At 49.0% G+C, this 14,907-nt stretch overlaps 1 protein-coding gene across 1 annotated transcript in view; it reads right to left on the reverse strand.

Annotated features, from left to right (window-relative positions):
- Positions 1-201: 201 nt before the first annotated feature.
- The window catches only part of LOC144120341 (uncharacterized), a 39,097-nt gene continuing 24,391 nt past the window's right edge, over positions 202-14,907 (reverse strand). The window contains exon 6 of the mRNA XM_077652712.1: positions 202-206. Within this exon, the coding sequence (XP_077508838.1) occupies positions 202-206 (5 nt within the window). The remainder of the gene's footprint in view (positions 207-14,907) is intronic.

Raw genomic sequence — 14,907 nt, forward strand, 5'->3', positions numbered from 1 at the left:
CTACCATGTCCAAAGTGATTTTTCTCAATGTAAAAGTAGGTGTCATAACACGTAAGTCAATGCACTTAAAATGCTGAGTGAAATGTAGAATAGTCTTGCCTTGTGTTGGTGCCATCCATCGGCATGGCATATCGGTACATGAAGGTGTCTGAATGCTGCGTAGAGCAAAAAGGAGGGCAGCGATGTGCTGGCACCTCTGGCTCAGTCTGCAAAAGAACGCATTGAAAAGAGTCGCAAAAACATCCTTTGTTGGAATGCATGCAAACCGCTTCTATGTACGCACTTCTGCATGTTGCTTTAGCAGGCATCCATTACCATTCTTAGTGCATGTTTAGAACCCAGCAGTTGCGCAGTTAAAAATCTACACTGCTTATTAACAGGGCGGTCAAGGCGATCATACGGGAACCAAAGTAACACGTGTACGTAACTGATTTGGTGCCGTGTACTTAAAGAACTCCAGCGCTAAATAGGTCTTTGAAACCGGCCTTACCTACGCTTAAAGTATTTACGACTTAAGATGGCGTCATAAATAAACGCCGGACAGATTGCGAGAACAGTATACATCGCACCATTGGTTATATAGCAGTATCGACAGATTGATTCAAGACTAAGCGAATGGCAGGACAGTACATATGAGAACACCTTTCAATATTCAAAGGAATGTGTACTAACCCAGCAACGCAGTCACAGTATGTTTGCGCTACCTTTGTCTGTCCGTCATCACGTAGTGCTGCGACTTGTCTGTAATGTCCGGGTTTCATTGAGCAAAGGCAGATGCTTCTCAGTATCAGCAACTTGCCGTCGGACGAGTGCTGATGAACACAACATTCAATGCGGCGAATGTATTTCTCCTCTTTGAAAGCGCATCCTCTCCGCAGTTGCCGGTTCGATGCGCGAAAGTGCATGTCAATCACACTGTCACTAATCGGCGGCACAAATGTCAAATCGTTGGTACACTGCTTGCTGGCGTCAAAAAATTGCGCGAAATCCATCGGCGAAAACATAAACAGCTCAACAGGAAGAAAATGTTCACAGCACTAAAGGCAAAAGCCGATGGTCGGATGAGCATGAAAACTTCAGCAACCGAACAGCGCACGGACGGGACAACAAACTGACCGCTGCTGACTGCGCGACGCGAAACGGCCGGCCCACCAGTTGTGATTCGGTGGCCCCCGCTTGGGGCGCTCACCCAACATGAAAAAGGCGTATTGCTTATACTCGAGCAGCATTGCGCCCATTCGTGAGCGTGGGTGCGAGCGCATACGCTGCAGCAGCGAGCCGCCGTCCGGTGCCCGTTGAAGCCGGTCGATGTGGTTCAGTGCCCTGCGCGCTGCTTGGAGCTGAAGTGGCCTCGTTCCTGCCTCGGCCAACGTTGCGGCGCACTGCGAGTTTTTGGGCAGGCCTAGGCACACGCGCAGGGACTTAAGGAGCTGGAGCTCGAGTTTCTTCCAGCACGGCTTGCGCACCGTGACGAGCGGCAGCGCATAGAGCACCGCCGCCAAAGCTGCGGCACGGAGAGCAGCTACCATGTGGCTGCTGCTAAGAACTTCTTTCTGCTTTCTTGTGCAGTTTGCTGTTCTCGGCTCATAGCTTTCACCGTCTCGCACGTGTGTCACGTCTACATCGGCATCGTATATCCTACTGCATCTACCGCCCCCAACAGCCAACATGAGCCTTCGTTATCTCACCACCGAAGACGTCATCTTCACTCCCCTGCCTAGTGGGACATCGACATTGCCGCCAGTGGCAGCACTGCAGCGGCCAGATTTAAGCAACTAGTCCCTCCAAGGCGCTTCCAGTGGGCACGGGAGAGCAGCTACCATGCGGTTGCTGCTAAGAACTCCTTTCTGCTTTCTTGTGCAGTTTGCTGTTCTCGGCTCATGGCTTTCACCGTCTGACACGTGTGTCACGTCTACATCGGCATCGCATTTCCTGCTGCATCTACCGCCCCCAACAGCCAACAACAGCCTTCGTTATCTCATCACCGAAGACGTCATCTTCACGCCCCTGCCTAGTGGGACATCGACACTGCCGCCATTGGCAACACTGTAGCGGCCAGATTTAAGCAACTGGTCCCTCCAAGGCGCTTCCAGTGGGCACGGGAGAGCAGCTACCATGCGGTTGCTGCTAAGAACTCCTTTCTGCTTTCTTGTGCAGTTTGCTGTTCTCGGCTCATGGCTTTCACCGTCTGACACGTGTGTCACGTCTACATCGGCATCGTATTTCCTGCTGCATCTACCGCCCCCAACAGACAACAACAGCCTTCGTTATCTCACCACCGAAGACGTCATCTTCACGCCCCTGCCTAGTGGGACATCGACACTGCCGCCATCGGCAACGCTGCAGCGGCCAGATTTAAGCAACTGGTCTCTCCAAGGCGCTTCCAGTGGGCACGGGAGAGCAGCTACCATGCGGTTGCTGCTAAAAACTCCTTTCTGCTTTCTTGTGCAGTTTGCTGTTCTCGGCTCATGGCTTTCACCGTCTGACACGTGTGTCACGTCTACATCGGCATCGTATTTCCTGCTGCATCTACCGCCCCCAACAGACAACAACAGCCTTCGTTATCTCACCACCGAAGACGTCATCTTCACGCCCCTGCCTAGTGGGACATCGACACTGCCGCCATCGGCAATACTGCAGCGGCCAGATTTAAGCAACTGGTCCCTCCAAGGCGCTTCCAGTGGGCACGGGAGAGCAGCTACCATGCGGTTGCTGCTAAGAACTCCTTTCTGCTTTCTTGTGCAGTTTGCTGTTCTCGGCTCATGGCTTTCACCGTCTGATACGTGTGTCACGTCTACATCGGCATCGTATTTCCTGCTGCATCTACCGCCCCCAACAGACAACAACAGCCTTCGTTATCTCACCACCAAAGACGTCATCTTCACGCCCCTGCCTAGTGGGACATCGACACTGCCGCCATCGGCAACACTGCAGCGGCCAGATTTAAGCAACTGGTCCCTCCAAGGCGCTTCCAGTGGGCACGGGAGAGCAGCTACCATGCGGTTGCTGCTAAGAACTCCTTTCTGCTTTCTTGTGCAGTTTGCTGTTCTCGGCTCATGGCTTTCACCGTCTGACACGTGTGTCACGTCTACATCGGCATCGTATTTCCTGCTGCATCTACCGCCCCCAACAGCCAACAGCCTTCGTTATCTCGTCACCGAAGACGTCATCTTCACGCCCCTGTGTAGTGGGACATCGACACTGCCGCCAGCGGCAGCACTGCAGCGGCCAGATTTAAGCAACTGGTCCCTCCAAGGCGCTTCCAGTGGGCACAGAAGAGCAGCTACCATGCGCTTGCTGCTAAGAACTCCTTTCTGCTTTTTTGTGCAGGTTAGTCAATCTGAATCGCTACTTTGCAAACGTACAAACAATGTCTGTATGTTGCTCTTCCCTTGCCCACAAGTGCTGGTTGCCACTCTGAACGATTGTGTATTTGTTGCTAAGTTGCTATTACTTTCCGGGGACGTGGAGTTAAATCCAGGTCCTGGAAACGCTGATCATCAGCACAGTGAAGTTATGGCCGCTTTAGCTGCTTTGTCGTCCTTGTTTGACGCGCGTCATAATGAAATGATGAATGCCATAGCAGAACTTAAGGTCAACCATGAAACCCTTACTGAAACTGTTTCCGACCTATCCAATAGAGTGGCTGCTGTGGAGGCCGCGGTCGAGTCCTTTGAAAATACGCCTTCAGGAACATATATTACTAGCGCAGTCCAAGAAGCAATTTCAAATGAAAACGTAGTGCTCGCGTCAAGGCTCGGAGTTCTGGAAGACCAATCAAGCCGCGATAATTTAATTTTCTATGTTATCTCAGACAATTTATCAGAGACGTGGGTACAATCAGAAGCCCAGATACATCATTTTCTTTACAAGTGTCTCAACATGACTTCCTCGGAAGTCTCAATTCATAGAGCTCATAGATTAGGAACATTTAATGCCGGTAAGACACGGCCTGTTATCGCCAAGTTTGCCTTTTCTAAAATGAGAGATTGCACACTTTCCCAAAAAGCAAAGTTTAAAGGGGAGGGTGTTTCAATCGGCGAAGATTTTTGCAAAGCTACCCGTCGATCGAGGAAAGCACTAAATGACTTTGGAAAGGCTAGCGGTCAGTCTTATTCTTTGCGACATAACAATATAATCATAGGTAATAAATGCTACGTGTATAGCGCAACCATAGACGAAGTATGCGAGATTAGACCAGCTAGGAGCTCAATTCAACCCAAAAGAGTCAACGCATCACCGGTTTAACCCTCTCCACATTCAGGTTCAGCATAACTATCTCATGCTCGAAGACATACAAACTGCATATCGCTTCTTTTCACGAATGTTCAAAGGATCGCCAACAAACGCACATCACTGTCATCCCGTATCGACGCATGCTCAGCTGATATAGTTGTCCTTACTGAAACGTGGCTCTCAGCAAAAATAAAAAAATAGTGAGATATTAGACTGTGAAAAAATATATACCTTTTACAGATTCGATCGCGATTTCCGTGCTGGCGGAGGTGTACTCATTGCCGTGAACTCTCTTATCAATTCCTTCGCAATCCCCAATGATTCACCGCTAGAAATAGTTTGCACTCATGTAGCTTTTCCAACAGGCGACCTTATCTTTCCAGGAGGAGGCGACCTTATCTTTCCAGTCGCCAAGAGGGCCCCACCAGAAGAGAGGACCCACTGTGTGTCGGAAGGCGTTGGATGCCTGGAGAAGACATAGGGAAGCAAAAAGACGAGTGAAGACCTGCGACCCTTGATTGCCAACTTCAAACAGAACAACCTCAGTCTTCTACAAGCGGATAAGGAAGGTGGGTTTGTCGTGCTTCCTTCTTCATTGTGTGAAAAGAAGGCGAATGAAGCGATCGAGAAAAACTTTAAGCCAACGGATTAAAAACCTCGTAAAGCGAAGGCTCTAGCCCTCCGTCTGCTCAACCAGGTAAATTTGTCTAGATTGGAAAATGAGATCCGCAAATGTGAACAAAATGTCTTGCGTGTGTTTTTCACGGCAAAGACTCATAAGCTGGGAAATCCTTTTAGAGCCATCGTGACTGAAGAATGCTCTCGGCAGAAGATGGTGTCATTGTTTTTGCAACGCGCCTTAGAACTTGTTCCGCAGGATCCCTTTGCAGTTCGTAGCTCAACATCCCTGGTGGAAAGCCTCAGCGACAATTTTCCCAGCACCAATGCTGCTTTCTCGATTGACATAGAGGACTTGTTTTATTCAATAGCGCACGACGAGATTCTACAAGCAGTGCGCGATGTGATTGAGACCAGCGGGATTGTTGCATTCCAGAACAAATGCGGAATAGCACTCGACTCTTTCCTGGAATGGCTGAGCGTGTACCTAAGGTCCACTATCATACAGCACGGTGACAACTACATTGTACAGAGGCAAGGCATCTGCATAGGATCGAGTGTAGCGCCTGTACTGTGTAACGTTTTTTTTTTGGCCAAGTTCGATTCGTCGCTGCAGAAAGCACTTCAAGACAAGCGTGTTGTACAAATTTTTCGATATGAGGATGACTTTTTAACCATTTTAAACTTATCATCAACTGACCAGCTAACCTCTGTGGCGGACCGGATTTTAAATGTTTTTAGTGCCTGTTCAAAGAACATGGTCTTCACCAAAGTTTTACCCTCTGACAATACCATTAGGTTTCTAGATTCAGAACTCAAGTTTTTAGCTGACGAACACGTTTGCTGGAAGTATGCCCCTCGGACAAGCCAGAAATACAGACTAACAGTGAATGAATAAAAATATCTAAGAAAGAGTGGCTATAATCACATTAAAGTTTAAATAAGCAATAAAGGTCATATATAAATAACCAGTAAGCGCAAGACTATCACGGATTGACTTTTTAAGTAAAGCAAAAAATTGATTCAGATGTTAGAAAAAACAAACGCCGTACAGGTGGAGGCAGTACAGATACAGCGGGGCATACGGTGAATTGTGCCCTAGACAGAATAATATGGACATACCGCACGCATCTACAGTTAAACTAATATGACGGGTTTACTCGTGAAAAGTACCGTATTTTGACATTTATGGAAAAATACGGTTGTTGGGCTTGTGCCTAAATTAAGGCAGAAGCTTTTTTGTACGCTATGCCAGGGAAGAATAGATTGGAACCAGCAGGGGTCTGTAACGAGGATTTTTAAAAAGAAGTGCCTTATATAGGGGTGTGAAAATGACTAGCTGGGTGCTGCTAAAAGTTGTGTGGCCTGTATAATCTCAAATTTTAGTTAGTTTTTGAAGACTAATATCGTTTTATATTGGCCTAGAGAAAATCGCGTGAGATCATGCAGCGTCTCAAGACGGGCGCTCTCTAAAAACAAAACCCGTGCATATCACTGTTCGTGTATCGTGTTTGCGCTTGGAGTGGCCGAATCCAGCAATCTTCTAACCGGTTGGTGGGATACTTCTTTCAGGGCGGTAAGAAAGCTACGTAAATGGTTCCTTAATTGTTAAAAAACTTTCACTCTGCTTCCGAATTTACGCACTTCTGGATTTACTATCTTCCTCCTAGCCAAGATTTAGGAACTACTTTTAAACTAATTTTTTAGGACAAACTGTAGACTATACCAAACAGTTCCCAAATGCACTCAGTTTTCCTTGACTAAGACAACGCCATTTTTTAAGAAGAACTTGGCTCATATTTGTATACTTCCACCCGAGGTTTGCAAAAATTCCTAGACTTCAGAAGTTCCCGGCGGGTGCACGGTTATTGTAATATACCTATCGCTCATCCGGTCATGCTAATATGATACAATGACTTTTTGATCAAGCATGCTGATGCCGCGTTTAGACGGCATATGCGGGCTAAACGGATGAGCATATATGCGATCGCTGCAAAGGTGCACAAATTGCACCAGTGGTCGTATACAAGTAAATCATGACTATATAGCGTAAGACGAGGTGAAGCAAAATGACTTATGTAGCATACAGTAGCGCGAATACTTTACACGAAGCAATTAAATAAAAACTCTCACGACAGTGTAATGTGTAACACAATCGAACGATCGGGCGTTCGCTGCAGAGAGGGGAAACAATTTTTCAGACATCTTATTCTGTTTTGGCAGTTTTAATTTTTAGCGTAGCGGTGACAGCCTTGTGATCATTAAGGGAGGTGGTGTGCTGAATATGGTGAATTATATCATTTGTTAACCCTGTCGCCCAGACTACCTGAATGGTGTCCTAACTTTGTGTGTGCGGATTGAATTAACCGCAATGTGCGCGCGCGTGTGTGTGTTTGTGGACTGATGGAACAGCCGAGCATACATGGGTGCGCGTGTGTAACTTTGTTCCGGGAAACTGTGGCTGGACTTTTATGTCACACTGACATCAAGTGTCCGCGTGACTAGAGTCACTAAATAAAGACTTAGAGTACCGTCACTGCAGCACGGCGGTAAGCAGGGGCGGCCATTTTGTTGTTTATCATTGTTGCCAGATTGCCGCTTCGGCGACCTCGCCGCTAACTTTGGCCCGGCCATTTTGTAAACAACGCTGTTAGCCACCCTGCGCTGCGGCGGGGATCGTAGCCGTACGGCATGGAGCCGCTCAGATGCAAACGGTAAGCGTTTTCCATCATTTTGCGAGTTGAAACAGCCAACAACGCAGCAAAACGGCATCCTCGTATGCTCTTGTGCAGCTGAAATGCTGCGAGGCGCGGAATCCCTGGTCACCGAGTCGGTCACCGGCAGCACTCGCAGCGTCGCAGCACTAGGACTACCACAGTTGCCCGACTGAAAACGCATAAGCCACAAAATGGCAGCCCCCATGAACCGTCGCAGTGTAAACAAATATCACGTGATGCAAACTGACCAATGATCGTGGCGGCGGCACAGAACAACAGGAGAAAAGAGTCCCGGTACTCTAAGTCTTTATTTAGTGACTCTACGCGTGACATTCTTGGTTGGGAGGTGTGGAGTTCGCTGACCTTTTCGCGAACTCGTTGGTGTTGTGTTCGCAAGGAAGGCCGCTCGAGTGGGGTCGGAAGTCGCCAACAAAGGGACCCGTCCCGTCCTGGCCTCCCGCTCGTGCAGCGGACGTCTTTGTTTACTCCGCGCCGTCACGGGCATAGCCCGTCTTAAGAGGCCTGAAGCCAACTAGGATTCGAGGGCGCACGAGATACGGCTGAGTGTTAGCCGGGTGACCGGAAACCCATTATTCCCTTCACGACTGTGTTCTCTTTGTTGCTGCCAACAACCTGAGTCATCGCCTCGTCGGCACATGTTTCTAGCATCTGTGGTGCCGTGGGTGGCGTGGGGAACGGAAGTCGCATTTGTGTTGTTTGTGTGGTTATTTGAAACCTCCTTCTCAAATGTTTTAATCAGAATATTTTCCCCAATCTCTGATCAGTGGGCGGACCTTATTTTCCTTTCCCTAACCACTCATTGGCGAGATGGGTCGTTTGTTATCTTATTGGTTGCTGTCCCCGCTAAGGGCGGAGACAGAGGGTTTAAAACCAAGCGCTCTGGGTTGAGCGGGGGCTGAATTCGTCTGATTCACGATTTAGTCATGTAAATAGTTTTTTCCTTGCTTTGTTTCTTCTCGTTTTTTTTACCTATGTTGTAAATAAATAGTTAACCTTCTCTTTTCCTTGAGTAATGTGAATGTTTGCGAGTAGAACCACCGGGTCATCAGAAACCCCGATTTCATCATCAAGTAGTTTCCTCTCATCGCCACCGGAAGGGGAAACTCAACTACGCATTTGTACCATCTTTCATCGAATCGGTCACACGATGCTTGCTTCAAACGCGGCATTTATTTTCATTAATTCAATTTAATTAACTAGTTACAATTCATCACCCAAGCTTTTCCCACTTCAAAATCTACTCGCGAACCTCCTAAGTCCCTCTTTTGCACATTTTTCTCCACAGAACGACATAATTGCGCGGAAAAAAAATTGCGTACACTTTTTGCTAACGCGGCATAATCATATAATGCATTCGCATTAATAAGGAATTACGCCAAATTCTTAGGTATAAAATGATTTCTGAAGATGAAACGTGGGAACATGCAGAAAAATTTATGAGACAGTTTTTGAATGTAAAACTGTCTCGCTCACCTGTCCGAAAGAGTTCCCTCGTTTCTTCACACTTCTTTTTCCAGCTGGAATTCATATTGTCCTACAGTTTTCTTAACTGTACTACACACACACTACTTGTGCCAGCCAAGCTATTATAATCTTGCAAAGCTGAGACCAGGCTTCGCCTTTTGCCTTTTTTGACCTATTGTCCGTTCGCTTGTTTTCAGTAACTTCACGATAATTCACCATAGTGTTTCTAAAAACGTGACGTTCATCTTCGGTGAGGATGAACCGCGGAAATGCGGGTCGTTTCTTGGTGCGCTGGGACCCGTCCGAAGCTGATGCCGACGGTGTCGTGCTGAAGTCTGAAATGTCGTGGAGGTCGGACGGACATAGTGCACGCAAAAAAAAAGGGGTCAGACACGAAAACCCGCGCGCGCACACACACACACACACACGAACAATCGAACACGAGCAAGCACGGAAACTACAACTGGGGAACAAAGCTGGACGAAGCGAGACAGGAGCGCAGCAAAAAGACGAGAAACACGCGGCAAGGAAGCAGAAAAAGGAAAGAGGCACCGTGACAAAAATGCCGCGCCGGTCAACTGCGACTGCTTCTCTTGCCAGACGGGAAAGAAAACTGGTTACTTCTTCTTAAAGTACGCGTTTTTTATTGCGGAAAGCAAGAATGAGCATTTTAATTGCTTTTACCTCGCAGCTAACCGCTAAAATAGCGAAATTTTCCTATATTACCAAATCGGTGGTGTTTTAATTGCATGAATTTACGACACTTGTCATCACCCCTTTATTTCTCTTCCTTGAAAGCACTGGAGTGAAGGAGGGCTATTCGGCCAGCTCATCGGTTGTGTAATTTCCCCAGTGTGTTCAAGAAGCGCGATTGCTCCACGGGCCGAGGACGACTGCTCTCCTCCACTCCCAGGAGTGGAGGCGCCGCATCGAGTGGAGATTTGTTTGTGAATACGGCGGTTACTAGGCCTCATTCTCAAAGCCGGCCTCCTCTACTGCGCGGCGGTGACGGAGGCGAAAACCCCGGCAGCAACGGAGCGGCGCGGTGTTCTAACCGAAAGAGGCACCGGACTAGAGTGTAGTAGAGTGTTTTGAGTGGCACGACCAGCCGCCGCGGAGAGGGCCGGTGAGCGGCGTGGAAGTTGGCTGTGGCGCTGCAGTCGACCGGACTTGAATGAGTCTACGCGGTTAGTCTGCCGCTTTTGCTGCGGCGCGCGGAAGTCGCTCCAAAGGCGCGCTCACATTAGCGGGAAAACGCGCAACGCAGGATGTTTTCCGCGTGCCGCTTCCCGCACAAGCGGGTTTTTCTCCCGCGGACAGCCTGCTGTGCCGTCCCGCAGAGCGATGGGTCCGGTACCTATTTTTCCCGTGCCGCTGACGAGAACAGCCAATGGGCGCCGACCGTGAACCGTGACGTCAGTCCCAGTTCAGTGACCCCGTCGGCGGAGGCTGCGCGCGTGCGGTCGGCCGGGCACTCGGCGGCTGCTTTGCCAGCATGGACATGCGACTTGAGACGGTGCAGAAGCAACGGTGCAGAAGCAGCGAACAAACAAGTATAAGTACGGTTACCGTAGCCAACAGCTCATCGTTCGAACCACTCATCCTCGAGACAAAAAGGGCGACGGGAGGAGAGCTAGCAGACGATCAAGACGACGACGCGAGAAAGGGGTGCGCTTTCCAGACTTCTCTGGTTTCACGTGACTATCCCCTACTCTTTCGGCTCGTTCGGGTCCTCCCTCAGCGCCTCCTCTCTCTACATTCCAAGACAACCGCAGCGAGAAAACGCGCGCAGTGTGAGGGTCATTCCGAGGAGCTGCGATGCAGTGTCGACGTTGACGCTTTGCCGCTGCGGGAAGCGTCCCGCTAGTGTGAGCGCGCCTTAATGCCCGAGTGATGTTCAAATTAATGTATCATTGGTCCTTAGTAAAATGAATTATGGAAATGCTCCGTGACCTCACGCACCCCATAAAAAATCTAAAACAATGCGTAGCAGTAAGTGAAATCCCATGAAATTTACACAAGAGCTCCCTCATCCGTGCACATCCGCGATCTTGTTTACTTTGCACGACGCTGCGGCGCGGGATTACGTAACAGCCTAGCGGAATGCAGTGACTGCGATGGTGTTGCCTTAATGACATGAAACACACCCACGACGGGGTTCGGAGAGGAGCGTGACGCGGTCGCATGGAACGCTTCAGTCATCGTCTTTTAGCGCACGCAGTTCTTTAGAAAGGCGAGCTAGTGGACTTGCTTGCAGCATCAGTGCAACTGGAGCCTTTGTAAAAAATTTAGTGCCGACGGGGTTCGCTTCCGAGGCACACCGCATAGCGCGTAATTCTTTTCCAGAGTTCCATATCTCCTGAAGGTAAGATTTTTGGTCCCGTTAACTCCAATGGGCTGATCGGCCAAAAGTGCTACAGGAACCCCACTATACGTCCTAGAAGCAAACCACGTGAGCTCTGAGTTCTTGACAGAGGCTGTACCTAGTAAAAGAGCAGTTCTAGTTCATGTATGCAATACCAACTTTCCACGAACTTGAGTGAAGCGCCAAAAATAGGTCATGCAAACTTTGTGCACGACAACCCAGTCTTTGGGCAGCAGTAGCCACCCCCCTCCTCCGCCCGCTTAAAGAAATACACGAATATGCATGACACAACTAATTTTATATACATGTACTGCGCGCACTCAGTCCTCAACAAAATCTTGCGTCTTAATTTTCTACACAAGACTCAACTTTAAATGCCGCTGTGCTTTCCTTCGGGCGAAATCACGATACTTGTTCAGACCTTTGACAAAGAAAATGCATTCTGGTCACAAGATAAAACCCAGTCAAATTTGAGCTGAGGTTTTCGAAGTGCTGATCGCATCCAATACCGCTCATGCCTATCTCGTTCAGAAGAGCAAGCACATTCCATGGTGCGGCCTTGATGTAGTTCTCTAGAGCTAAAACATCGTTTGAAAACATCCTCAAGCTGACTGATAGACTTGAAGAGGCTCAATGCGGGGTACAGCAAGCCACCTAAATCGCATGCTTTTGTAAATGTGGCAGTATTCAAATTTTCGCATCAGGAGTTGGTAACAGAAGCTGATCCATGCACACGCGACATATTGTCTTCAAGAGACACACGCCCACCACTACGGCACCTCTTTCTTCCTGTCTTCTTTCACTTCCTACTTATCCTTTCCCTTAAGGGCACAGGGTAAGCCCTATACTTCCCATGCATTTTAGGCCATGTTGAGGTACATGTTTCTCACTAATACCAGTAGCCTAATAATACATATATCATTGTTTGCCAAATTTTGTTCTCTTTTTACTCAACTAGAATATTTGAAATGTGTTGAAAATTCGATTTTCAATAAAACTTTTTCCGGTAGTACACAAATCTGGCCTTTCTTTGCGCATTTCAAAATTCATAACAAAATAACTGCTCAGTGAAATTGCTTAATTCTAGTTTAGTAGTTGGCAACACTTATGTAGATGATTGCAAAAAAAATCAGCCGTCTGTCTTGAAAGGCATTGGAAATAATGGTACCTTTGTAAGAAAAAACACTGTTTTGAGATAATAGAGCGTAAAGAGAAAAAAGATGTGAAAAACTATTTTTTATTCGCAGAAACGCCTCCATAGTAATTGGTTTAATAGCCCCCTGCTTCGTAGTCACTGTCGCCGTCATTTTTTCGCTTTTCGGCTTGTCGTTTTGACTGTCGGGCCTCTTTTGTAAGCTGTCGTGTTGCTCGGTCCGCAAAGTACATGCGCTTATGGTCAGCTTCCCTCAGCCACTTGATGGTGTTGCTCCCTGGGTTCAATCCACACGCCTTCAAAACGTTGGCCCGTGCGATGCCACCATCATTAAATGAAAGAACAGCATCCAGTGTTGCCATCCGTAGAGTCCGAAGCCTAACAAACACATTCTTTGGCGCGCGTTCCCAAACAACATGGTTGAACGACTCATTTGCATTTTGAGTTCGCCCATGCAGGCACTTCTCTAGGAGCTCAGCCTTCGATAGCTCCCTATAAATGGGTTTGATAGCCTCCAAGACAGATGCAGGCAAACTCTCCTTGTGGAAAAATGGCTTGCCCTCTGACTGACTTCTGTTGAAGGCACACCACGTATCAGGTCCCTTTGGGCAAAGTCCATGGCATGGGTCATCGTCTGTGGCCGATAAGTGGAAGAAGGTTGCCCAAACGGCCTTTCGCATTTCATCCAGGTTTCCTACATTTCTTCTGATGGCCAAACCATAGTACGTCTGGAGCTTGTCTATTACTGCATCAGTCAGTCGGCCTCGGCCCGAGAGGCTCTTTCCATCAGAAAGTTTTCCTGCTTTGTTTCCTTTTTTAGCCTTCGTAACCTTGTGCCCATCCTTTTTTGCACGTGCCCTATGCACTGTTGCAAATGGGTTGCAAGCCCCAAGGGTAGCGTTGGCCTGGCGGCCTGGGGCAAACCTGGAAACATCCGAAGGTCCCGGCAAAGGATGAGTCGACTGGCAACAGAACAACTTGTTTATTCTGGCATCGCAAAAGAGCAGCCGGTCAGGGCGACCACGTTACTCGCAGGAAGAAATCGAAGTCCCTCTGGCGTCCGGGGCAGCGGCTTTTTTATACCCTCGGAGTCGAGGGCAAGAAGGAACCGCTCGGGATGAGTCGCACTAGACGGCGACGCACGGACATGTCGAGACGTGGAGAGACGCGTCCGCCGTGCCGGCGCCGGTCAGACCTCCTCGCCACCCAGTTGGGGAGCTCCTCTCCCCGGCTGCCGCGCTTTGACAAGCGTGGGCACCAACATGCACACACACACACACGCACGCACGACGACACGTGGCACTGAAACCTGCCTGGACGCGCTTGGCGGGAGGCGTTGCGGCAGCGATGAACGGGCCCAAAATGACCGCCACTTTGAACGAAGCCGCGGCGTCCGTTGCATCCGCGCCGGCTATACCGCGCGTCGTAGCCGAAACGTAACAGACCGCCCCGCCGGGGGAAGGAGATCCCGATGGTCAGGGGACTGCATCCGCTGTCCGGAGGGATGTCGCTCGATGATGCTCGAAATCGAAAGCGGTCGTCCCTCGACGTTGCTTGAGCGCAGCGCACAGAGAAGGCCTCGTTCTCAGGTTCAGGGTCACACAGGACACTGCAAAATCACTTCGGGAGAGTTGCCATTTTTGTGCTCGTTCCCAGCAAGCGTTAGAACTACGCCGAAACGCAACCGCTCAGTCAGCAAGCACGAGACAACCCTCACTAAGCTCTGCCAGGCTCTTTCCCCTTTTATACTACTGCCTAGTTCCTTACAGTAGTCAAGCAGCACTCAGAACGCGTCCACAAATTGGAAAATTTCACTAGAAAGCACATAATCACTTTGAAACACTAAACAAAAGCAATATGTTAAAAATCCTGCCTCAGGAAGAAAACATCAGTAACAAACAACTTTGAGGCGGATTCCCACGTTAGGGGCTTCGACTTAAGCCATCGGCGTTACCGTTGAGACTCCCCTTTTTGTAACGCACCTCAAAGGAATATTGTTGCAAAGCGAGGCTCCAGCGCAGGAGGCGGCCATTTTTGGGAGAGATGGTCTGCAGCCATTGGAGAGGGCAGTGATCCGTCTCAATGATAAACCTCGAGCCGGCTAGGTAGCATGACAATTTCTGAACGGCCCACACGAGACACGCACACTCTTTCTCGGTGGCGCTGTACGCCTGCTCACGACAGGTCAGCTTACGACTAGCATACAGGACGGGGTGTTCCACTTCTCCATTGTCCCTTTGGCACAGTACAACGCCCATGCCTCGCTCACTAGCATCGCACTGAACAACGAACCCTTTTGTGTAGTCTGGCGATCGTAGCACAGGCTGGCTTGT

The sequence above is a fragment of the Amblyomma americanum genome, chromosome 2 (genome assembly GCF_052857255.1).
Source record: "Amblyomma americanum isolate KBUSLIRL-KWMA chromosome 2, ASM5285725v1, whole genome shotgun sequence".
Lineage (NCBI taxonomy): Eukaryota > Metazoa > Arthropoda > Arachnida > Ixodida > Ixodidae > Amblyomma > Amblyomma americanum.